Genomic DNA, 27007 nt, shown 5'->3' with positions numbered 1-27007 from the left:
CCCCCCCAGCACGCACACACACACACACACACACACACACACACACACCCACACACAGACAAACACAGGAGGAGAACCAACGGGACAGACAGACAGAGACACTAGGAATTAGGAAGTTACAGAAGCTAATGGAATCGAGGCTAGACAGGAAGTGATGTCATAACAGGTGGTAAATAAGACCCAAACACAATAAATGTTTAATTTTTAGTAGTCAGATAATCCAGGGAACATTACAATGTATTTATTGACTGGTATTTATTCGTCCAGCTTCGACCCAATGTGAAGGGCTTCAACATCAACTGTAAAATCACTCGATCCAGATAATCCTCAAAATGAACCACGGCCTTTGTTTTGGTAACATTAACATCTGACCAAATCAAATCGATAATTCACCCCAACCCATGAATCTCACATAACACAGCTGAAGGAAAAAAGACAAACACTGCAAAGTTTTGTTTGCATCATCTTTTATTTGCTGATGTGATTTTGTTGCAGAAACAGCTTTTCCTCTGATAAGAAAATTAATATTGATACCAATGATTCAAAACTGATTTAAACCTTTTCTGTTAATATTTGATCAATGCAGCATAATTTCATGCATTCATTCATTGCATTTTTCATGTATTGCATCGTACACAGTCGAGAGCACAGTAGACTTTGTTGCAAGCATCAGGTAAATCTTTGAACGCCTCTTTGGCCAGGCTCGGGTTCTCTAAAGACTGACAGGTAGCCTTCTTATAGCCACAGACTATAAACCAAACAAAAGCACAGACTGGTTGGTCTCTGGTTGTGACTGATACCTGCACATTCAGACAGATGTGAAACAGGATGCAGCACATTTATCAGTTCAGTTTAAATCAAACAGAGAGTGGAAAATGGAGCTTCTGAAATAACGGAGAAATTTCTTTCTAAAAATGACCTTTTTGTATTACTAAAAGCTTTTGCCAAACACACTTTGGAGGAAACATGATTCCCTGGCAATGTTTTTCCCAGTCAAGGAAGTGCTACCTTTTTGTACCACACACAGAGGCTGCAGGGAGGTGGTCTGGGTGGATGGTGGACACACGCAGGACTTTGACTCCAGAGACCAGGGTTCACGTCATGAGTCCAATGTGTGGTTCGGGTCAGACAACAAGTAAACTTTGATGAAGGGAAACTAAAGCTGGTGGTTTTTGTCCAATATATAAAAAGTTAACATGTCCTGTTTCATACTACAAGTCACTGTTGACTTTTTATATATTAAACTAAGACAACAATCTTTCTTTCTGTAACCTTAACCAAGGACCACAAACACATTCATCATGCTGTAGTTGCCAAGAGCGGGTATTTACGGAAAACTAATGAAATACACAGTCACCGTTTTTAGATACGTTTTAAAAATGTTTCCTTTCTTGGCAGCATTGTGTTTCCTTCAAAATGCGTTTGGTGTTGCACATTAGTAGTACATAAAGATCATTTTTAGTAATACAGGGTTAGATGTCAACATCTGCAGTCGGTTTCCCCCCGTAACTACAATTAGGACCAATGTGAATCAAATATTAATGCACATTTTAAAGGCAGAATTTCTTTCTCTAACCTATAGTCTTGAGGCATTAGTAGACAACATACCTCTTATGCCAAATTTAACCTACTTACATAATTGTTATGTAACTTTCAGTTTTACTCTGTAGCATCTTTGCAGAATTCTAAGCCTTCAAATTACACAATGAGTAGTTTTAAATAATGCTCCGTGTATGTATGGGTATTGAATAGTGTATAAATGTCATGCGTTTTGAAAACAGATAAAAAAATTCTGCGTGAAAAAGCAAAAAATCAAATTTAAAATAGATGGAATTTAAACCCTTTAACCACTATGATTACGCTGCTTCGTAACTTTTTGAATTTTGGTGAATCTTCAGCTTTTTTTGGACAATTTAAGATTTTTTTAAGACCATTTTCTGAACTTTGTCTGCCACAAAGTCAACTATATCTAGCACCATATCTGCCAGTGGCTCGCCCATGGTCAAACTTAAAATATGTGTAACCACTGTGCGCAGTTTATCATCTGTTGGCTTGGCAGATGTTATGCCCTTTTTTTCCATGACTTCCTGTGCCATTGTCAGCATCTCACTGGTGTAATACTTCCCCTCGTTCTTTTCAACCATTTTGTTGATCTTCTCCAGTAGCCCAGACACTTGGTCGCTGGCTGGATTTTTCTTGTTGAAAAAATAGTATCCCCCGTGGAATTCACTGATGAAGGTTTCCTGTATTTCTTCGTCAGGTATTGTGTCAGGACCGTCACTGTTAAACACGGCCAAAGTGTAATTTTTGGACTCTTTACCAAACATCTTCTGAATGATTTCCCTTGTGGTGTAATCTTCAGTTGACAGAGCACCTAGCTTCAGCACATACAGGAACACATGTGGATCAGCAGCAACAGCATATGTGATGCATTTTACGATTTCTTCCTTCAACACTTCCTTTGTCATCTCGGTGTTATGCACACCTGGAGTGTCGATAACAAGCAGCTTTTGTCCACCAACCTCTACATTATTCACTATCTGGCACTTTTTTGTCTGTGAGGAAGCAGAGGCCTCAGGTGAGTAAGGTTTCCCCAGGAGGGCGTTCATGATTGTAGTCTTCCCAACTCCAGTCTTTCCAACGAGCACAATCCTGAGCTCTGGCTCTGTTGGAGAATCAGGACACAGTCATTATTAATACTGAAAGTCTTTCAAACCACTAAAGTTCAGTCATGATCTAACAGACCTGAGGGGGGTTGTAATGCAGAAAGTACTTCAGCACTTTTATTTGTTCATATTAAAGTGTTAGATCATCAACTGTAAAGTGTTAGATCATCAACTGTCACCTGAAGCTGAGTCTAAGATGTCCTGTAATGGCCACTGACCAGAGGACAAACCCTTTTGATTTAAGTAACAACACTGCTCTGCTCAAGTGCCAAATTTCTACATTTCTTGCGCCTCTAGTCGTAAGGATTAGAAATTTGTTTCTCATTTTATAATTGTTCATCAGTCCAACTGAGACTATCCTCCCAAGGAAAACAGAAGAATCACTCATTTCAGCTTAAGTGCCCCACAGCGACATGTTTACGCTCAAGTGACAGCGCCCCCTAGCAGCCGTATTAATTATGACTTAATATTAGCACATCTGTGAACCCTCCACATGTAACTTCTTCCTATTATGCACATTGACTTATAGTCTGTATTATTATTACTACTACTACTACTACTACTATTGCACATAGTTTACCCTCCACAGCCAACACCACTCATCAAATTTCGTAGTTCTGTTAAGCTTGTGTATCTCTATTTATTTGCACATACTACGGACATCTGCACATTCCTTATTTAAGTTTTGTACTTTTCATTCTATTTGTTTTAATGACTGTACATTTCTTTTACTATAGAATATATATTGCACATATTTTTACTGTACATTTCTATTTTATATTTTAGAGTACTTTTGCTATACTTGTATTATTCTCCTGCTTTGTGTGCAGACTTTAACATGTGAGATCGCTGTACACTTCCTGTTTCCAAAGTTGTTTTTAAAAACATAACCACGATCGTCCACTAACATTAACCACGTGATTATTATTATATGATGATGATAATTTTAACCCAAATCACAATGTTTCTGTAACCTAAGTAAAGTACTTATTTGAACCCAAACCATGATCTTTCCTAAACCTAACCAACTGGTTTTTGTGCTTAAATCTAACCAAACCTTAACTATAGCTGTTGCATCATAAAACAGATTTATTTTTCAACAGTGATTTGTAAGTCGGTTTTGGAAGTCACAGACGGTCCTGCTGACAGGCCGTCAGACCAGAAAAACACTTCTAGAGGCGTAAACCAACAACGTATTTTGTTGATCCAACTAAGCTGTTGTCTGGTGTGTATGAACATTACTGCATCAGTAATTGTTGACTTGGCTACAGACTTTTATTCTTGTTTTTACTCGTACTTGAATGATCAAAAAGCAGATTGTTCGTGTAATATTTTTTCTACATGCTCTTCTATAAGAATATTTCCTTTCTTGACATTTTGTGAGTTTATTTTGTTTATTTATTAGACTAAAACAGCTAAGACAGCTTGTGTAACTTAGCGAACTCGCCACTGGTACACATCTCCCAGCTGGAACTACCTGAGCTATACTATTGGACTAGTTATCGCCTCTTGAGGCAGAAGTGGCGTTACAACACAGGACGGGCCAGAGCGAGTCCGGGGCTAGCTGGTTAGCATGCTAATTTCAATAGATGTCTCTGCAACACAATACCTTGACCTCATTGATGACAAACTGTTACTTCTTCCGATTCTGTTGATAATGTTTTAAAATAAAATTTTGGCCAAATCTTATTTATACATATCGCACCTTTAAAAGTCCTCTCAAGATAAATCAATGGATAAAATGTTTGGCTGGGAAAGCTGCTTTACCTGATTGGAAAAGTCTATAGTCAAATTCAGTTAAATTAATTGAAAGCCATTTTAACTATGCTGCAACCTCTTAGTTTACTGGTCTTCCAGTACAATTAAATTAAAATAAATAATTTTTTTTTTTAAACAAAAAAATAATTTTTAAACTCAATGAAATAAAATAAAGTAGTGTGTGGGCCCTTAATACACAAAATTTAAGAAATATAATTAAGTTACAGTAGAAAAAGGTAATATGTTTCTCACCAAGTATAGGCCATCAAAGCATCTAATTCATTACTTTTAAAATTACAAAAAATACATGTAGTTACTTCATAAAACTACATAAAATGACAACAAGTTTAAAAGGCAAAACACATACAGAAACTGCAGCAGTACAGTGGAATAATCTTACCACTAAGTGAAAGATACAAAGTTTTTATAGTTGTCTGTATCCTTGATTCTTACTGTAATGAATCTAAATCAATAGTCTAAATCATCAAATAAATCCAATCAGTCAAAATAATGAATCTACCCATTGATAAAATTAGCTGTTGAATGATAAAGAAACTGACAAATGGTAATTTATGAGCTAGGAATGATCAAGTAAGCTGCACTGAGTACTGACTGCAAATGTTCATTTTGTTATTTTCACAATGCACAAGATTTTTCTAAAAATCTTAATCACAGTAAAAATTATATTTATATATATTTTTTTTATGTGACACACAGGAAGGTTTGAGCCAGAGTGTAAAAGGTGGATTTGTTAAATATGAAAAGTCATCAAGACATGCACAAATATTTAATCAAATAACACAATACAGTTATGGCAAATAAAAATCTATTTTGAAACATAAATAATAAGATGCTGCAAAATTTGAATTTGTTAAAGCTCCATGCAAGATCCTTTTTTTAAAATCCAGAGTGGCTCAATTAAAAATGTATCATCTCATCTCCTCTCTGACATGATTTTATGTTTATGAGTTTAATATATAAACTTTGATTAGAAATCACAACTGCCTCTTTGTTTGCATCACACAAAGTCGACAATAACACAAAGGCAGTTGCAATGACTTTGCAGTTGGTAAGGTAATTTCCTGACTACAAATGACTCCCACTGATGTGGGCGGATCAGGTGGTAAAGTGCAGTTTTGCAGCAGACTGAGCTTGTGTTTCTGCAGCTCAGACCTCTTGGGCTCTGTTTGTGTGAATTCAATTCAATTCAATTTTATTTATATAGCGCCAATTCACAACAGAAGTTATCTCACTGCACTTTTCCTATAGAGCAGGTCTAGACCATACTCTTTATAATATTATTTACAGAGACCCAACAAATCCCACCATGAGCAAGCACTTGGCGACAGTGACAAGAAAAATACAAGAAACCTTGGACAGAGTCAAACTCAATGGTGGGCGGCCATCACGGGGGGAGGCACAATGCAAATACCACCTAGAATTTTATTTTATTTTTAAATAATAGAATAGTAATAGTAGTGTTCATATTATTAATAGGAATGGCAGCTATAGGAAGAATAATGTCAGCATCAGTAGCAGAGGCAATAACAACAACTGTAGTAGCAGTTGTCGAGCGAGCAGGTGGGAACACTGGGGCAGCAGGTGGCCCACAACCACAGATCCAGACTCTGAAAGAACACGGGGGCAGCAGGTGGCCCACAGCCACAGATCCAGACTCTGAAAGAACACAGGTGGGCAGCAGGAACACGGGGCAGCAGGTGGCCCACAACCACAGATCCAGACTCTGCAGGAACACGGGGGCAGCAGGTGGCCCACAACCACAGATCCAGACTCTGCAGCTCCGGAGGCAGAAATACCTGCTGAAAGCGACAGAAAGAGAGAGGAGAGAGACGAGAAAGCACAGAACTACGGGAGAGAGAAGATGTTGAGTTAGTATCATGCAGTAATGGGATAAAAATGCATACAGCCGGAGAGGAGAGGAGGATTCGAATATGTAGGGAAAAATGGCGTAAAGGATACCAAAATATGTAACGATAATTTATAAACCTGTACAGAGGAGACACCAAAATTACATAGAGTTTACACATTAATTGGTACAAAAAGATGAAGTTGAGCAATTGCACTCACTTCGGGATATCAGAAATAATCAATATGTATAGCAAATTTAACTTGCATTAAATTCACCTCGGGGCACCACCCTTAAATAAGGGTAGCCAATTAAAGGCCCAGCGTGGAGGATTTAGTGGCATCTAGCAGTGAAACTGCAGATTGCAACCATTTGAATACCGCTCGCCTCACCCTCCCCTTCCAACTACGGGGGCCGTGAAACTCGCGAAAAACGCAAACGGCCATATCTAGAGCAAGAGAATCTTTCATAGATCACACGGCGAGGCCGAGGCGTGATACCACGTAGGTAAACGGACGAGCTGGCAAAGACTGGAGAGAAGAGCCGGGTCTGTATACTGCCAGGAGTTGATTAGTGGATGGAGATCAGGTGGGTAACAGCAGGTGTGTCACTTCCTGGATTGGAGGTTCCTCCAATCAGGAAGCCGCACCCCCCCAGCACGCACACACACACACACACACACACACACACACACACCCACACACAGACAAACACAGGAGGAGAACCAACGGGACAGACAGACAGAGACACTAGGAATTAGGAAGTTACAGAAGCTAATGGAATCGAGGCTAGACAGGAAGTGATGTCATAACAGGTGGTAAATAAGACCCAAACACAATAAATGTTTAATTTTTAGTAGTCAGATAATCCAGGAACATTACAATGTATTTATTGACTGGTATTTATTCGTCCAGCTTCGACCCAATGTGAAGGGCTTCAACATCAACTGTAAAATCACTCGATCCAGATAATCCTCAAAATGAACCACGGCCTTTGTTTTGGTAACATTAACATCTGACCAAATCAAATCGATAATTCACCCCAACCCATGAATCTCACATAACACAGCTGAAGGAAAAAAGACAAACACTGCAAAGTTTTGTTTGCATCATCTTTTATTTGCTGATGTGATTTTGTTGCAGAAACAGCTTTTCCTCTGATAAGAAAATTAATATTGATACCAATGATTCAAAACTGATTTAAACCTTTTCTGTTAATATTTGATCAATGCAGCATAATTTCATGCATTCATTCATTGCATTTTTCATGTATTGCATCGTACACAGTCGAGAGCACAGTAGACTTTGTTGCAAGCATCAGGTAAATCTTTGAACGCCTCTTTGGCCAGGCTCGGGTTCTCTAAAGACTGACAGGTAGCCTTCTTATAGCCACAGACTATAAACCAAACAAAAGCACAGACTGGTTGTGACTGATACCTGCACATTCAGACAGATGTGAAACAGGATGCAGCACATTTATCAGTTCAGTTTAAATCAAACAGAGAGTGGAAAATGGAGCTTCTGAAATAACGGAGAAATATCACGTCTTATATATTTATTCACGTTTACTTTCTAAAAATGACCTTTTTGTATTACTAAAAGCTTTTGCCAAACACACTTTGGAGGAAACATGATTGCTGCCTGGACTATGTTCCCTGGCAATGTTTTTCCCAGTCAAGGAAGTGCTACCTTTTTGTACCACACACAGAGGCTGCAGGGAGGTGGTCTGGGTGGATGGTGGACACACGCAGGACTTTGACTCCAGAGACCAGGGTTCACGTCATGAGTCCAATGTGTGGTTCGGGTCAGACAACAAGTAAACTTTGATGAAGGGAAACTAAAGCTGGTGGTTTTGTCCAATATATAAAAGTTAACATGTCCTGTTTCATACTACAAGTCACTGTTGACTTTTTATATATTAAACTAAGACAACAATCTTTCTTTCTGTAACCTTAACCAAGGACCACAAACACATTCATCATGCTGTAGTTGCCAAGAGCGGTATTTACGGAAAACTAATGAAATACACAGTCACCGTTTTTAGATACGTTTTAAAAATGTTTCCTTTCTTGGCAGCATTGTGTTTCCTTCAAAATGCGTTTGGTGTTGCACATTAGTAGTACATAAAGATCATTTTTAGTAATACAGGGTTAGATGTCAACATCTGCAGTCGGTTTCCCCCCGTAACTACAATTAGGACCAATGTGAATCAAATATTAATGCACATTTTAAAGGCAGAATTTCTTTCTCTAACCTATAGTCTTGAGGCATTAGTAGACAACATACCTCTTATGCCAAATTTAACCTACTTACATAATTGTTATGTAACTTTCAGTTTTACTCTGTAGCATCTTTGCAGAATTCTAAGCCTTCAAATTACACAATGAGTAGTTTTAAATAATGCTCCGTGTATGTATGGGTATTGAATAGTGTATAAATGTCATGCGTTTTGAAAACAGATAAAAAAATTCTGCGTGAAAAAGCAAAAAATCTAATTTAAAATAGATGGAATTTAAACCCTTTAACCACTATGATTACGCTGCTTCGTAACTTTTTGAATTTTGGTGAATCTTCAGCTTTTTTTGGACAATTTAAGATTTTTTTAAGACCATTTTCTGAACTTTGTCTGCCACAAAGTCAACTATATCTAGCACCATATCTGCCAGTGGCTCGCCCATGGTCAAACTTAAAATATGTGTAACCACTGTGCGCAGTTTATCATCTGTTGGCTTGGCAGATGTTATGCCCTTTTTTTCCATGACTTCCTGTGCCATTGTCAGCATCTCACTGGTGTAATACTTCCCTCGTTCTTTTCAACCATTTTGTTGATCTTCTCCAGTAGCCCAGACACTTGGTCGCTGGCTGGATTTTTCTTGTTGAAAAAATAGTATCCCCCGTGGAATTCACTGATGAAGGTTTCCTGTATTTCTTCGTCAGGTATTGTGTCAGGACCGTCACTGTTAAACACGGCCAAAGTGTAATTTTTGGACTCTTCACCAAACATCTTCTGAATGATTTCCCTTGTGGTGTAATCTTCAGTTGACAGAGCACCTAGCTTCAGCACATACAGGAACACATGTGGATCAGCAGCAACAGCATATGTGATGCATTTTACGATTTCTTCCTTCAACACTTCCTTTGTCATCTCGGTGTTATGCACACCTGGAGTGTCGATAACAAGCAGCTTTTGTCCACCAACCTCTACATTATTCACTATCTGGCACTTTTTTGTCTGTGAGGAAGCAGAGGCCTCAGGTGAGTAAGGTTTCCCCAGGAGGGCGTTCATGATTGTAGTCTTCCCAACTCCAGTCTTTCCAACGAGCACAATCCTGAGCTCTGGCTCTGTTGGAGAATCAGGACACAGTCATTATTAATACTGAAAGTCTTTCAAACCACTAAAGTTCAGTCATGATCTAACAGACCTGAGGGGGGTTGTAATGCAGAAAGTACTTCAGCACTTTTATTTGTTCATATTAAAGTGTTAGATCATCAACTGTAAAGTGTTAGATCATCAACTGTCACCTGAAGCTGAGTCTAAGATGTCCTGTAATGGCCACTGACCAGAGGACAAACCCTTTTGATTTAAGTAACAACACTGCTCTGCTCAAGTGCCAAATTTCTACATTTCTTGCGCCTCTAGTCGTAAGGGATTAGAAATTTGTTTCTCATTTTATAATTGTTCATCAGTCCAACTGAGACTATCCTCCCAAGGAAAACAGAAGAATCACTCATTTCAGCTTAAGTGCCCCACAGCGACATGTTTACGCTCAAGTGACAGCGCCCCCTAGCAGCCGTATTAATTATGACTTAATATTAGCACATCTGTGAACCCTCCACATGTAACTTCTTCCTATTATGCACATTGACTTATAGTCTGTATTATTATTACTACTACTACTACTACTACTATTGCACATAGTTTACCCTCCACAGCCAACACCACTCATCAAATTTACGTAGTTCTGTTCGCTTGTGTATCTCTATTTATTTGCACATACTACGGACATCTGCACATTCCTTATTTAAGTTTTGTACTTTTCATTCTATTTGTTTTAATGACTGTACATTTCTTTTACTATAGAATATATATTGCACATATTTTTACTGTACATTTCTATTTTATATTTTAGAGTACTTTTTGCTATACTTGTATTATTCTCCTGCTTTGTGTGCAGACTTTAACATGTGAGATCGCTGTACACTTCCTGTTTCCAAAGTTGTTTTTTAAAAACATAACCACGATCGTCCACTAACATTAACCACGTGATTATTATTATATGATGATGATAATTTTAACCCAAATCACAATGTTTCTGTAACCTAAGTAAAGTACTTATTTGAACCCAAACCATGATCTTTCCCTAAACCTAACCAACTGGTTTTTGTGCTTAAATCTAACCAAACCTTAACTATAGCTGTTGCATCATAAAACAGATTTATTTTTCAACAGTGATTTGTAAGTCGGTTTTGGAAGTCACAGACGGTCCTGCTGACAGGCCGTCAGACCAGAAAACACTTCTAGAGGGCGTAAACCAACAACGTATTTTGTTGATCCAACTAAGCTGTTGTCTGGTGTGTATGAACATTACTGCATCAGTAATTGCTGACTTGGCTACAGACTTTTATTCTTGTTTTTATCGTACTTGAATGATCAAAAAGCAGATTGTTCGTGTAATATTTTTCTACATGCTCTTCTATAAGAATATTTCCTTTCTTGACATTTTGTGAGTTTATTTTGTTTATTTATTAGACTAAAACAGCTAAGACAGCTTGTGTAACTTAGCGAACTCGCCACTGGTACACATCTCCCAGCTGGAACTACCTGAGCTATACTATTGGACTAGTTATCGCCTCTTGAGGCAGAAGTGGCGTTACAACACAGGACGGGCCAGAACGAGTCCGGGGCTAGCTGGTTAGCATGCTAATTTCAATAGATGTCTCTGCAACACAATACCTTGACCTCATTGATGACAAACTGTTACTTCTTCCGATTCTGTTGATAATGTTTTAAAATAAAATTTTGGCCAAATCTTATTTATACATATCGCACCTTTAAAAGTCCTCTCCAAGATAAATCAATGGATAAAATGTTTGGCTGGGAAAGCTGCTTTACCTGATTGGAAAAGTCTATAGTCAAATTCAGTTAAATTAATTGAAAGCCATTTTAACTATGCTGCAACCTCTTAGTTTACTGGTCTTCCAGTACAATTAAATTAAAATAAATAATTTTTTTTTTTAAACAAAAAAATAATTTTTAAACTCCAATGAAATAAAATAAAGTAGTGTGTGGGCCCTTAATACACAAAATTTAAGAAATATAATTAAGTTACAGTAGAAAAAGGTAATATGTTTCTCACCAAGTATAGGCCATCAAAGCATCTAATTCATTACTTTTAAGAATTACAAAAAATACATGTAGTTACTTCATAAAACTACATAAAATGACAACAAGTTTAAAAGGCAAAACACATACAGAAACTGCAGCAGTACAGTGGAATAATCTTACCACTAAGTGAAAGATACAAAGTTTTTTATAGTTGTCTGTATCCTTGATTCTTACTGTAATGAATCTAAATCAATAGTCTAAATCATCAAATAAATCCAATCAGTCAAAATAATGAATCTACCCATTGATAAAATTAGCTGTTGAATGATAAAGAAACTGACAAATGGTAATTTATGAGCTAGGAATGATCAAGTAAGCTGCACTGAGTACTGACTGCAAATGTTCATTTTGTTATTTTCACAATGCACAAGATTTTTCTAAAAATCTTAATCACAGTAAAAATTATATTTATATATATTTTTAATTTAATTTGTGACACACAGGAAGGTTTGAGCCAGAGTGTAAAAGGTGGATTTGTTAAATATGAAAAGTCATCAAGACATGCACAAATATTTAATCAAATAACACAATACAGTTATGGCAAATAAAAATCTATTTTGAAACATAAATAATAAGATGCTGCAAAATTTGAATTTGTTATGAAGCCAAGTGATGTGTAAAACAACAAATAAGGTCTGTGAAGATTAAAATTACAACAAAACTAGTAATTCTTTAATTAATATTAAATCAAAACTTGCAGAAGACTGAGTAGGTGGTAGGTCAAATAAATGTGAGGCTTAAATGTGATGATTGAGAGGAGGTTTCTTTTAAACACTGATGTTAATGATACATGAGAGCTGTAATACTGAGAAGAGAATAAACTGTTGCTCTGCTGGTTTATCAAACACTACCCTGAGTAAGAGTACTATTTATGAAATATACTTACGAGGTTTACTGGCCATCTTTGTCTTGTAGAAGCAGTTGACTTGTGATGTCTTGTTGCTGTCGATGTCTTGTTGTTGAATAGTTGGTCATTTCATCTTTATATATTATAAAGTCTGTGTAGTTCCCTCCCCTTAAACCCATGTCATCTGTCACCTAACCAGTTGGACCAGCCGGCAAGCACGGTGAGGATCATGTTTTTTGACTTCTCCAGTGCTTTCAACACCACCTGGCCTGCCCTGCTAGCTGAGAAGCTGGCAGCGATGCAGGTGGATGCCCCCCTCGTGTCCTGGATTGTGGACTACCTGACTGGCAGACCACAGCACGTGCGCCTGCAGCACTGTGTGTCGGACAGCGTGGTCAGCAACACTGGGGCCCCTCAGGGGACTGTCCTCTCTCCCTTCCCCTTCACCATCTACACCACGGACTTCAGCCACCACACGGAGTCCTGTCACCTTCAGAAGGTTTCTGATGACTCTGCTGTGGTGGGATGTATCAGCGGTGGTGATGAGACTGAGTACAGGGCTGTGGTGGGGAACTTTGTCGCATTGAGCTCCAGATGGTTCTGCTCACACCAAGTCTAAGGAGCTGGTTGTAGACCTACGGAGGGCCAAGGCACCAGTGACCCCAGTTTCCATCCAGGGGGTCAGTGTGGACATTGTTGAGGACTACAAGTACCTGGGAGTACACATGAACAATAAATTGGACTGGGCTAAGAACACTCAGGCTCTTTACAGGAAGCGCCTCTATTTCCTGAGGAGGCTGAGGTCCTTCAACATCTGCCGGACAATGCTGAAGATGTTTTATGAGTCTGTGGTGGCCAGTGCTGTCCTGTATGCTGTTGCATGCTGGGGCAGCAGGCTGAGGGTAGCGGACGCCAACAGGCTCAACAAACTGATCCGTAAGGCCGGTGACATTGTGGGGGTGGAGCTGGACTCTCTGGCGGTGGTGTCAGAGAGGAGGATGCTGGCCAAACTACACACCATCTTGGACAGCGTCTCCCACCCGCTCCATGACGTGCTGGTCAAACAAAGGAGGCGCCTTCAGCGGAAGACTCATCCCCACAATGCACCACAGAGCGCCACAGGAAGTCATTCCTGCCTGTGGCCATCAGACTCTTTAACTCCTCCCTCTAAGTGTCAGTCTGTCTGACCCTAGGTCACTAAACTGGACATTGATCATTAACATCTCTGCAATACTTGACATAATGTGCAATATTCTGTGTAAATACTCCTGTGCAATATACTCTTTTCAGTTTAAAATTCCCTATTTATTGATATTGATATTTATTCATACTTCTATTACTGTTGTGCAATATCCTCCGTTTCATTATAACCTTAATAGCTACACTTAACTTGACAGTTCATGCACTATTACTTTATACTGTGTTATTATCATCAACCAGTAAACCCACTTTGTACTTCACACTTATTTAAATTTTATACTTATACCCACTTGGTACTTAATTTATCTGACCTGTATTATAGTGTATTATATTTTTTGCTAGTACTTCTATTCCTGTGTGCACTGACGTAAAGGCGAGCTGCTGGAACAAAAGAGTTTCCCCTCGGGGATCAATAAAGTATTTCTGATTCTGATTCTGATTCTGATAATTTAATATAATTTATTTCCTGAACGGTGAATACGAGCAGAGGAAACTCACAGACTTCATGACAACTCAAACAACAACCTCAAAACAACTATTTTAGCTGTTTGTGTGTCAGTTACTTATGAAATGCATAGTTAAATATTAATTTTATGACATTAACAATTAGTTAACGTACATACACAGTGACAGTGAATTTCAGTCTCATGGAACTCGAGCTGCTCCATGAAAAACCCGGCGAGAACTGTGAGTGTATTCAGATCCGTTACTTCAGTAAAAGTACTAATATCTTGTTGCTGATGATGTCTTGTTGTTGAATAGTTGGTCATTTCATCTTCATATATTATAAAGTCTGTGTAGTTCCCTCCCCTTAAACCCATGTCATCTGTTACCGAGCCAGTTTGAGGAAAGAAGGCTCAGTTATTTGTAGGTACCACTGGACCGAATAGAAAAATTTGTTCATTGTGTGACTTAAACTGAACCTGAGGTCTCCTGCGCTGTGTAGTTTGCTCAAAGTAGATGCACCAAACAGAACTCTGTTTCTTACGGCAGTGACGCGAGGGCCTGCCTAAGATCCCTGCAACCAAGCTTAGTTATTACCAGCAGCAACAACACAAAGTCTGCCAGCTAACTTCACAAGAAACATGAGCAACAAAATCTGTTAGTGCCGAGCGGCTAACTCTCTAAGGAGAACAAAGGACGGAGCGACCGGTTTCGTCTGACCTGCACAAAGGGAACACGGCACAGCAAAGACTGCATCGGAGCCACAATTCTTCCCCCACTGGCTCATCCACAATTGACGCCAGCTAACAAAGCCGCCAACGACTCTGCTTCTGTCAGGAAGGGGCTCAGACAGATCATAAACTACAAACCTAAGACCCCCCCAGTCCATTAACGACTTGCGCCTGGCCAACCAACTGAATGAGTTCTACAGTCGCTTTGAGAGACAGTGGGACAGTCCTGACACCATCCCCTGTGACTCCATCCACCAGCTCCAGCCCACCAGCTCCACCTCGACCCTCCTCAGCAGGGACCAGGGCCTCTCCACAACTGCCCATCCCAGAAGCTTCCCCCTCCCCTACCACAACAACAACCACAGACTTCGTGAGGCTGGGGAAACATGTCTCTGACTCCCGGACCATCAGCACCGGTTCCCCCCAAGGCTGCGTTCTTTCCCCTCTACTCTTCTCCCTGTACACCAATAGCTGCACCTCCAGTCACCAGTCCGTCTCCTGAAGTTTGCAGATGACACCACCCTCATTGGGCTCATATCTGGTGGGGATGAGTCCGCCTACAGGTGGGAGATTGACCACCTGGTGACCTGGTGGCAGTCAGAACAACCTGGAGCTCAACACTCTGAAGACAGTGGAGATGGTTATGGATTACAGGAAGAACCCAGCCCCACCCGCCTCCATCACCCTGTGTGACAATAAATGCCTTTGAATATACATGGTGGTCTGTTTAATTGTTGCACAAGAGTGAATGCTGCCAACCTCTACTATTCTGAACTCCAAAACCCTTCAACCTTTACTAGCTATTGATGGTAATTTTGGTTGTAGTTATTAATTTAATTATTGATCAGAGTTCCAAATTGATAGTTTAGTATTCATGAGACTGAATTAATTAAAGGTCCAGTGTGTAACATTTAGGAGGAGATATTGGCAGAAATGGAATATAATATTTAAAAGTATGTTTTTTGTGTATAATCAGCTGAAAATAAGAATTGCTGTGTTTTCATTACCTTAGAATAAACCATTTTTTATCTACACTCAACAAGGGTTACGGTATGGGCAGGCATCTGCTACGGACAATGAACACAGGGGCATTTTATTTATGCCGTTTGCGTTTTCCGTGACCATCGTAGTTTCTCCTACACGCTTGGAAGGGGAGGGTGAGGCGAGCGGTATTCAAATGGTTATAAACTGCAGTTTCACCGCTAGATGCCACTAAATCCTCCACACTGGGCCTTTAATTGGCTATGGTTTCCCTTATTTAAGGGTGGTGCCCCGAGGTGAATTTAATACAAGTTAAATTTTCCATAAATATTGATTAGTTCTGATAGCCTGAAGTGAGTGCAATTGCTCAACTTCATCTTTTTGTACCAATTATTGTGTAAACGCTATGTAATTTTGGTGTCTCCTCTGTACAGGTTTATTAATTATCGTTACATATTTTGGTATCCTTTACGCCATTTTTCCCTACATATTCGAATCCTTTCTGTTCCTGGAGGAGGACCACCAGACACCCCCGCTTTATTGTGCACAAGTGTAACGAACACAGTACTGCCAAAGCGTCAAGTAATAATGAGATTAAAAGAAAAAACTACAATTCATAAAATCAAATAGCAAAACAAAACAAGAACAAAAACAGAAGAAAAAACAATGAAAATTGCTCTGTGTGTTTGTGAAAGACTGTGGAAGTGTGTGTCGATTCTGATGTTGAGAAAAGTGGATAAAGTTATGTTTTGGAACGGACTGTCAATGCAAGATGTTAAATTCCATTAACTTTCTATAGAAGTTGATGTGATATCTAGCTGACAAATGAATGATAGGTGGTAAAAATCAAGTGAGTGGAATCGATGGGGAAAAGTATGTGGTGGAAGGGAGATGAACAAAGAAGGTTTTAGGAAAACAAGGCGGCTCTGAAATTACAGGTGCAGTGCAGATAAGTGAGTGGATGTTTTGACCTCCGTTCATTAACGCAGACAATTTGCAAGTATTCCCACATATATCAGAGCAAGAAGAAGTGTAAATTACAAGTGTAATATTTTCAAATGTACCACACAGGACAATGACAAATGAGCGATGGCATGGATCATTCATTCAAAAAGAGAAAGACAGGTTTCTCAGTCACTGCTTTAGGGTTTTTCTTCTGACAGTCATTTTGAATCACTGCCAGTGTTTAGAAGATTCCCTAGAATATGTGTGAATCCCTTGACACGCCCATCCAGAGTCCCTCAGAGCAGAATAATTAGCTCTTTGATAAACTGTCTCCTTCATTACTCCAGTCCAGACAAGTCTAACTGACACTAGATCATTTGTGAACCCCAGCGGAGCAGCTGGGCTCTAAGTATTTTGGGGAGCTGTTTGTCTCTGGGCCCTCTGCAGTCTCCTCAGTGGTCAGACTGAGCAGGTTTAAACTGTGATTGTCCGTCCACAGCATGTTCAGCTGCTGTTCTGTGATCCAGCTCCAGCAGTGCTAACCCTGGACTCACCTCATTTAAACAGGAACCTGTTGCTGTTTAAATCTGCACAGATTTTAACGCTCAGCTTCCAGTTTCTTTACCAACGACTGCTGGTTTCTTGTATTCTTATCTAACTGCTGCTCAGAGGATCTTTGTCTCTTTCTGCCCTTTCAGTCCTCAGTCTGTTTGAACCATTACAGCGTTTTGGTCTCCAGGTACAAAACATGACTTTTTCTTTGCAAACCCTTCATACAAAACAACATCTATTAGTAAAGAGGACTTTCTGCAGCCTAAAGACCATTCAGACACACCGAGTGTTCCTCTCAGCGTTTGTGGCAGGCGACTCCAAACTTTTGAGTGGTAGTGTGTGTATATATATATATATATATATATATATATATATATATATACAGACCTGATAAAACAGGTAATACATCATTAACATCGGTACACTGGCTGTTTGTGACTGCTTGACTGCAGAAATACTCCAGTGTTCAAAGTCATTCAAATAAAGTGAGGCCAAGTTTTGCTCAGTATTCAATCTGAATCCACTTTTAAGATCACTAACAGAGTTTCTGAAGTAACCTCTTCCTGTCTTGGCTAACTTTTAAGTTTAAGTTCACAGCACATATTTCACCCTGAGAAGACTTCTGAATCTGGGATGCAGCGAGCAGTTGTGTCCTCTCATCTACACCCTGTTGATCTACCTTCAGCGACTGTTGTCCCAAAGCCTCCATATTTCAACATGTCCAGTGTGAGATGGTGCTTAGTGGCAACATCCCTGACCTCCCTGTCCACCTTTCTGCTGTTTGATTGTTGTAGCACCTCAGTTCTCTCATCAATAAAAGCTTGGGCTCTCACAGAAAATGATGCAGTTTGATCATGCTCACATTTTCATTCCTCACTCCTTCCAGCAGGATTGTACTTGCCTTTGCCTTCTTCTGAAGAAACCTGTTAAAAAATGCAATGAACACGTGCTCTGTGTGTTTGTGAAAGACTGTGGAAGTGTGTGTGTATGTGTGTTAAAGTTAGTGTGTTAGATAAATTATAGGCCTACCAACCAGGCTGACTGATATATACAAAAAAATAATAAACAGTTAAAAAAGAAGATATATAGTTAGTCAGCCTATCGCTAAGGCTGAGCGCAGCCACCATACGGAGGCCGGCAGGTTCTGACTCTGACCCAGCAATAGAAGAAGACAAAAACAAGTTATGACCACCAGGCAAGTGATTTACCCTCAGTTCTGAGAGAAAGCATGCTCTCTCTGGCAGGTCAACCAGGCTGTGTGTCTGAAAAAGAATATATCTTAAACAGAATTTAGAAATTTAGAAAGCTCTGTGATGCATCTTAATATAAGGATGATGCTAATGTTACTGACATACTACCACATTAACTGTACAAATGCTCACATTATAGAAAAATATATCTTCTGAATAGCAGGGCTGGATTACAAACAGGGCACAGCAGGCAACTGCCCCCTGGCTCCAGAACTCCAACGGCCCCAAAAGCTCTAACATAACTGTGTCAACTGACAGCAGTCCGGCGCCCATACTGGGATCCAGTCCCGGGTGAGCGAAGTGCAGCTGCACGTTGGGCTGCCGCACGTCACCATAGTCCCGCTGTGGGTCCAGCCTGGACAGCTGAGGCAGTGAGGCTGCACCAGCAAAGCGGAGCTCTCCATCCGCTCCCCGGCGGTGTCCCGCCACTGCCGCGCCCCCAAGTCCAAATCCATTCTCGCCATTAACTTAACAGTACTTCAGAGCTGCTACAACAAGCTGACAGTTGTGTTGGCTAACGCAAGTAGCTAGCTAGCTACTGCTAAATAAAAAAACAGATAAAAAAGGGAAACGAAAAAAGGAAATTTGGACTAAATTAAAAGACCTACATAAAATGTAATTTCTTAGTTATGTGTTTAAATGTATTTTGTAATTTTCATGTTATAATTTATTTTTTAATATACTGCTTCTGTATGAATCTATCTTTCTATCACTTTACTGCCAGTTCGTCACGTACAATACAGTGGTAGAGAACTGACAAACGCGTTCTCATTCCCAGGGCATCAAATACCGATGTTTTGTCACCCCCCTCGGCGTCCTCTTACAAAGATGTATGAAAAATAAATCTAATTAAAATCTAAGACATAAAATAGTGCAGCAGCGTCGTTTTCATCTTGCTCTTGTACTGAACTGTTGCCCCAGTGTTTTACTGCTGATTATAATTATTAATCCTGTTGGGCCTCTTCCCTAACGCACTGAAAACTGCAGTTATTAGGCTTGTACTAAAAAAGCTTTAGATGCTTCTGTACTTAGCAACTACAGACCTATTTCACATCTACCATTTATAAGTTAAATAACTGAAAAAGTAGTCTACCAGCAACTTAGAACAGCATTTTAGCCTCAAACCAGGTCTCTGTTGTGGAGCAGCTTATACTCTGACAGAGGAGCTTCAATAAAACTTGATGGTGACACGCAGCTAAGTGTAAGATATACAAGTAATCTTACACGCTTTTATTCTGAAGTCCTGTCTAGTGAACATTGTTGGACAGATAGGTTGTATGTTTGCATTAAGCTAACGGGGTTCTCGGCACCTGGTAGCGCGCTGAAAGAGGTGCATCATGGGAAGTCTCTCGGCAGTCTAGGCAAATGGAGAGTCTTAGGGGACTTATTCGGGCAGCCTGTTAATAAGGAATTGCAATAGTCCAGCCTCAAAGTAACAAATGCATGGACTAGTTTTTCGGCATCATTTTGAGACAGGATGTACCTGATTTTTGTAATGTTACGTAGGTAACAAGTACAATAGCTTCAGTTTTGTTTAACATCAGAAAATTGCAGGTCATCCAGGTTTTTATGTCCTTAAAGCATGCTTGAAGTTTATCTAGCTGGTTAGTTTCATCTGGCTTGATCAATATAATTGGGTATCATCTGCATAACAATGAAAGTTTATGGAGTGTTTCCTAATAATATTGCCTAGAGGAAACAAAAATAAGGTGAACAGAATCGGTCCAAGCACAGAACCTTGTGGAACTCCGTGACTAACTTGGGCGTGCACGGAGGACTCACCGTTGTACAACTAAGATCGATCTGATAGATAGGATTTAAAACAGCTTAGTGCGGCTCCTTTAATGCCAATTACATGTTCCAGTCTCTGTAATAGGATGTGATGGTCAATGGTGTCAAACGCAGCACTAAGATCTAACAAGACAAGTACAGAGACAACAAGTCCACTGTCTGATGCAATTAAAATATCTTTTGTAATTTTCACCAGTGCTGTCTCTGTGCTATGATGCACTCTAAATCCTGACTGAAAATGCTCAAATAAACTATTGTTATCTAGAAAGTCACACACCTGAATGGTGACTGCTTTCTCAGGCGGACAACGCTTTGTGGGGGATTCTCAGGAAAACTGAACCAAGAGTTTCCCTGCCATCCAGACTACACTCTCCCAGTGACGCATCTCACCCACCTCTGCTTGTCTCAGCAGACTGGTATTTTGTTCTTGCTCTGGTGAATGTGTGAATGTTAAAGTGATCCCGTCCAATCTGTTATTCAGTGGGTGATTATCCGCTGCTGTGCATGGGACATAACTCACAGAAATTCAGAAACAGGGGTTTTGTTATGAAAATTGTGGAGTAAGAAAAGAATGAATTACTTTCTTTCATTTCTTTCTTTATTTGGAAACTTGATGATTTTATTACAAGTGACCTTAAACTGGAAATAAAGAAAGAGAGTAACAAAAGTTAATTTAATTAAAGTGAATAAATAAGTTATTGTTGCTGAGTGTACTAGTTCATGTTATTGGTTAAGGACTTACTTTGGAGTAGGGGCGTCTCACCTGCTGGATATGGGAAGGAGGAGGGTTTGTGCTGAGGTTAGTTTGAGTTAACAGGCTAATGCACCCTTACACTCCAGGTAGCTGCCGTGTCAGAAAGGTTCTGGACCTTGTCATACTCGATAGTATTAACATTAATAGCACCGCACCTCAGGATAGGTAAAAACATACGTACATACGTAGGTAACGAGACCAGTTAGATTGGGGCAGGGACTTAGATCTTTTTGTTACTCAATCGTTCAATTTGAGCGAGTGATAGTATGCCCCCATATGGCGATGGCTTAATAAGCTACGATAGCGTCCTCCATTTTGGACTCTCCGGCTCTCTGTTCCCTCTCAGGTCAGCTCTGTCAAGATGTGTTGTTATTGGTCAACGCTTGTCAAACTTTACCAAAGTTGAACTTGATGCTAAAAATTTGCGTGGGTTGACTTCGCCCTCACTTCGCCACTGATCAGTGCCGTTCCATTTAAATGAATTGATTTCATCATACCAGTACCGACACCAGTCTGGGTGAGTGTGCGTCACATGACCAGCAATACCAACTGACCAACTTGTTTGGGGTTGCTTGGTTTGAAAGCAGTTTTTGAATATGTGAAAGGTTGTTTTTAAGCTAAAACGGTCGTAACGGGGGTGCTATATAGAGGTATGTGGACCCAAAAGCAGATGACGAGGAAGCAGTCTCAAGGTGAAGTAGCCGGAACGTCCGTGTTTATTGTGGGGTGGTATGCAGGCAAGTACAGGCAGATAAAAGGCAGAGCCGGTAGGCTAGCAGAGGTGAAAGCAGGGGAGTGAGTCCAAGGAGGGAACACAGTTCACAGGGGAGCAGGCAAAATCCAAAAAAATCCAAGAATCCAATATCCAAACCAGGTCTACGGGAGAACAAAGAATCCAATATAAACTCACAGGTAGATACGCTTAGCAGGAACAACACCATGTGTACAACAATAATCCAACACTGAACAAAGAAAAGACCAAGACTAAATACCCTAGGGGAGGTGAGACAACGAGACACAGGTGCAAACAATCAAGGGAGGGCCAACAATCAAAACTGGAGGGAAAACAAAGACAGGAAGTAAAAACACAAGACACACAAGGGAAGAACAATACTACCAAAATAAACCAGGAAGTGACAACACCAAAACTACCACAGTACCCCCCATACAATTAACGTTTGAAATGGCCGGCAACGAAGACGGAGCCCTTCTGGAGGCCGGCAGTGGACACTGAACCCTTCGGGAGGCCGGCGGCGAAGACCGAGAGTCTCTGGAGGTCGGCGGCGGATGCTGAACCCTCCGGGAGGCCGGCGGCGAAGACACAGAGTCTCTGGAGGCAGGCGGCGAACACTGACCCTTTCTGGAGGCCTGCCCATCCACTCAGGGACCAATGGCGGTACAGCGGGGCCGGGGACTGGCAATGAGACGTCAGGACGGGGAGCCGGCGGCTGGGCCCCGGGACAGGGAGCCGGCGGCTGGGCCCCGGGACAGGGAGCCGGCGGCTGGGCATGGAGTCGGCAGCTGGGTGGCTGGGCATGGAGTCAGCAGCTGGGTGGCTGGGCATGGAGTCGGCAGCTGGACAGCAAGACGAGGAGCCGGCTCCGGACCAAGGAGCTGCTGTGACTCAGCAGGGACTGGAACCGGCGTGGCAGCAGGACATGGCACTGGCGACTGGACCTCCGGACCTCCGGACAGGCCTGGGCGTAAGGAGCTGCTGCGGAACCGGGGAAAGGCCGATGGGCAGAGAGTTCAGGAGCTGCTGCGATCCAGCCGGGAAAGAAGTCGGCTGCGATCCAGCAGAGAGTTCAGGAACTGCTGAGGTCCGGCAGAGAGTCCAGGGTGCGGCTGATATCCAGCGGCGGAGGCGAGGACAGGGTACAGCTGCGATCCAGCAGCCGAGGCGAGGACAGGGAGCGATGGCTGCTGCCATCCAGCGGCGACACGGAGTGGTGGAGAGTGACCAGAATCTGTAGGGGAGGTGGTGCCGGCTGTCGAGAGACCTGCTGGGTTAGCGCTGCGATTTGGGAAACCATGGCCTTTCTGCTGTCTGTCAGAGTCTGGAGTAATTGTTCGTGCTGGCCTAGCAGAATTTCTCTGTTAGCCAGTGCTAAGTGGTAGGGTGCTATCTCCGGGTTTTTACCTGCTGGGTCCATGTTTGGTTGGATTATTCTGTCGTAACGGGGGTGTTATATAGAGATATGTGGACCCAAAAGCAGATGACGAGGAAGCAATCTCAAGGTGAAGTAGCCGGAACTTCCGTGTTTATTGTGGGGTGGTATGCAGGCAAGTACAGGCAGATAAAAGGCAGAGCCGGTAGGCTAGCAGAGGTGAAAGCAGGGGAGTGAGTCCAAGGAGGGAACACAGTTCACAGGGGAGCAGGCAAAATCCCCAAAAATCCAAAATCCAATATCCAAACCAGGTCCACGGGAGAACAAAGAATCCAATATAAATGTTAGAATAAAAATGTACATAAGTTATCCCATTTATGTTTTGTTCTTAGTAGCCTTTAAAGTGCACAGCAATGCTGTGTGTGTGTGTGTGTGTGTTATTAAACTTGTGTCTGAGAATTACAGGAATGGCACCCTGCTATCTCATCACTGGCAGGGCAGGCTGACAACGAACCAAGATAGTCTCTCTCACGAGATTAGAGCAGTCTCAACATACCTTGTCTCTTATTAAGCATTATACACCTTCCCCACCCCTTAGAGAAATATGTAACAGGGAATCTCCTAAACTGAATAAAAGAGAGGAGGCTGCATAGATGCACTTCAGAGTGAGTAGGAGATGTAACTGAATGCATCTATGCTTACTCTCCTCGAGTAAAACTTAAGTTAATGCCTTTGTCTTTCTTTCCTTGTATATGATTTAAATGTTCTAGGTATCTTGAACCTGACAATAAACTCACAGGTAGATACGCTTAGCAGGAACAACACCATGTGTACAACAATAATCCAACACCGAACAAAGAAAAGACCCAGACTAAATACCCTAGGGGAGGTGAGACAACGAGACACAGGTGCAAACAATCAAGGGAGGGCCAACAATCAAAACTGGAGGGAAAACACAGACAGGAAGTAAAAACACAAGACACACAAGGGAAGAAGAATACTACCAAAATAAACCAGGAAGTGACAACACCAAAACTACCACAAAAACAGGCTGTTAAGTTTATTTTGCATCTATCGGGAGTTGTCAAGAGCTCCAGAACGTTGTAGCTGATTTTTTATGAACCAAATAACATCTGCAGTAGGATGAAGTTTTTACGTTGAAACTACGTGTTTCTAAAAAAAATAAATAAATAAATCTCCACACTCCCTCCCAATTCATCCTTTATTGTACATGGACATGAGGAAAATCATTTGCAGTTTAAACTTCATGTCCGTGTAAAATACAGGACAAATTAGGAACAAGACAGCAGTATGCAGGTGTTTTTTGATGATCAGCAAATTGTTGTTAACACAGCACCAGGAAGCATTTATGATGCATGTACCTCTTGATGGTTACCATTAAAATATATTTTATTTAACAAAATGTTGTATTTTAAATAAAACTGTAAAACTCAATGTAGTATTGCAATGTAGTAAATTTTACCATTGTTTTACTTCATTTATTTTGCATCCATGTGTGACCATAAAGAGCTCCAGGCTGTTGAAACCGAACCTTTATGAAGTGGCTGACATCAGTGCATGTGAGTAACATAATCTGTAGTAACCTCATCAAATTCTGTTTATTCATAGTTGAGTTGCCAGAACGTTTACGTGTCTTCACTTGTATCAGTCTGAGATTAAATAAAACCATAATAAATCCTGCTGTTCCAGAGAAACTCTGAGAACTGTAATCAGTGCAGGAGGTGACTGACTGACACGTTTGTCCTTCAGGGCTTCCTGCAGCTGTTTGTGCTCGCTGCTGAGACCGTTCAGTGCTTCAAACCTGTACACGCAACTCGACCTGACTCCGCTCTTGTACAGACCTGCTGCCCTCCTCACTTCCTGTACACGTCGAACTGCAGCAAGAATGCTGAAGAACACAGAGGAGAGCGACTGGGAGCTTCGGGGCTCGCCAGATTTGTTCCCAGAGGTGGAAGAAGTATTCAGATCCTTCACTTCAGTAAAAGTACTGATACCACTCTGTGAACATACTCCAGTGCAAGTAAAAGTCCTGCATCCAAAACCTTAGTAGAAGTATGTGAGTATTATCAGCAACATGTAGTTAAAGTGCGACAATGAGAGTCGTCCCTGTGCAGTAAAACGCTCCTGTCAGTGTTTTATTATATCTGATGTTTCTGGATTCATATTCCTGCTGCATTCATGTGTGTGTTGCGTTTTCCAGCTGATCCGAGGGGGGGTTAAAGAGTTTATTCAGCTTCAGGAGGAGGAGAGTTTCCTCAGCACATGAAGGAAACTCTTCATCCTTCAGCTCGTCACAAACACCTGGAGATACGAGGTTTCCACCGGACAGGAAGGGGATGAAACGCTGCGATCTGTAAAGTAACTGAAGCCGTCAGACAAACGTAGGGAAGGAAAAAGTCCAATATTTCCTCTGAGATGGAGGAGAGTGGAAGCAGGAAGTTGAGTTGGGCCATTATGTCGGCCACAGAAACAATATTTCTGAATAGATGTAGGAAACATCCTCCCATAGAGCTTTTTCCACACAATAACAAGTTAGAAACAGACCTCGCTTTCTCAGTACGTGGTGGGTGTTAATTTTCTCTTATTTCTCTTTTGTATATTTTGTATTAGAGGCAGCAGTAGCTGAAGTTGCTGGTTCTGACCCCGAGCCCTGAACTAAAGGACATGGACTGGAGTTTATTTATTTAATGTGCCCAATGTCAAGAATTGTTTAAAACAGTTTAAAACATCTTTACTTTGAAAAATAAAAAGCAAACAAAACGTGTTCTTTGACTCTTCTGTCTCCGTGTAGACATTTCATTTGGGCTTTTTGGGGGGCTTCTGCAGCAAAAGCAAATACAAGAAAAGGATTTATAGCTGACTTTATTTTATATTGGTGTTATTTGAACTTAATGATAAAAACACTGAACACTTTTCTTGCCACATCAGAGTTAAGGATGGCCGCTCTGAAGCTCAGCGTGCAGCTGGTTAGTGAAACGCTGCCCTCTGGTGGCCACAGGAGAAAACACACAGTACTTCTCTAATGGATCAGTGAAGGTAGATGAAATATTTCACTTTGGCAGAACAGTGGCAACATTTAGCTCACATTCCTGCACAGAACTTCAGCATAAACACTCAGCAATAATAAGAGTGAACAGTGTTTCCTCCGTTGGCTGAGTGGAGGCCGGCGGCTCGCTGCTTCAGTCGTGCTGCCTGTAGTCTTTGTTGTGCCGACCTGGAGGTGAGGGAGCGCGGCTGGGAAGGCTTTCCATCTGACAAACACAAAGGCGAAGTGTTTAGAACGTGCTTCAGACATCTCTGCAGGATCTCAAGCTTGTACTTCAGAGCAAAATGTGTTTTATTCTCAAGCACCTGTAATTCCAGTTTGCACACACACTTAATGGCACAGACATTGAAACTGTCCAGTGTTATAAATACCTGGGAATCTGGCTCGACGGCAGTCTCAGCTAAAGATAAAAATGGGTTCTTATATCAGAATACAGTTTGTGTGTTGAGGAAAATGATTGTACAGTCAACCTCACAGGGTCCGGGTTAATGGAACCCTGTTTAGTAAGCTCTCGTCTTCCACTGGATCCCGTCAGGGGTGCGATAACACTCATTAGTATGTTTTCATTAGTGTGTAATCACCTGAGAACAAGAACCGTTGTGTTTTCATTACCTTACTGTAGAAACGTGGCGGTGCAACATGGCCCCCCATAAAAGCCAGC

The 27007-nt window shown here is 41.1% G+C and overlaps 1 protein-coding gene across 1 annotated transcript; it reads right to left on the bottom strand.

Annotated features, from left to right (window-relative positions):
- Nucleotides 1-1913: 1913 nt before the first annotated feature.
- Nucleotides 1914-12655, bottom strand: LOC122869496 (GTPase IMAP family member 8-like). Its single transcript, XM_044182594.1, has 3 exons — nt 12563-12655; nt 9079-9632; nt 1914-2684 (listed from the first exon to the last, which is right to left on the bottom strand). The coding sequence occupies exons 1-3, from the start codon at nt 12576-12578 to the stop codon at nt 1914-1916; spliced, it is 1341 nt and encodes a 446-aa protein (XP_044038529.1). The 5' UTR covers nt 12579-12655.
- Nucleotides 12656-27007: the final 14352 nt, after the last annotated feature.

The sequence above is a fragment of the Siniperca chuatsi genome, linkage group LG21 (assembly GCF_020085105.1).
Source record: "Siniperca chuatsi isolate FFG_IHB_CAS linkage group LG21, ASM2008510v1, whole genome shotgun sequence".
In the NCBI taxonomy this organism is placed as follows: domain Eukaryota; kingdom Metazoa; phylum Chordata; class Actinopteri; order Centrarchiformes; family Sinipercidae; genus Siniperca; species Siniperca chuatsi.
Note: the sequence above shows the minus strand (reverse complement) of the source record. Positions and strands in the feature narration are given on the sequence as shown.

Bases quoted from the DNA above. Each gene is read 5' to 3' on its own strand.
- LOC122869496 (XM_044182594.1), bottom strand. The intron at 2,685-9,078 runs GTGAGATGCTGA...TAATAATGACTG, and splicing joins ACGAGGGAAGTATTACACCA to TGTCCTGATTCTCCAACAGA.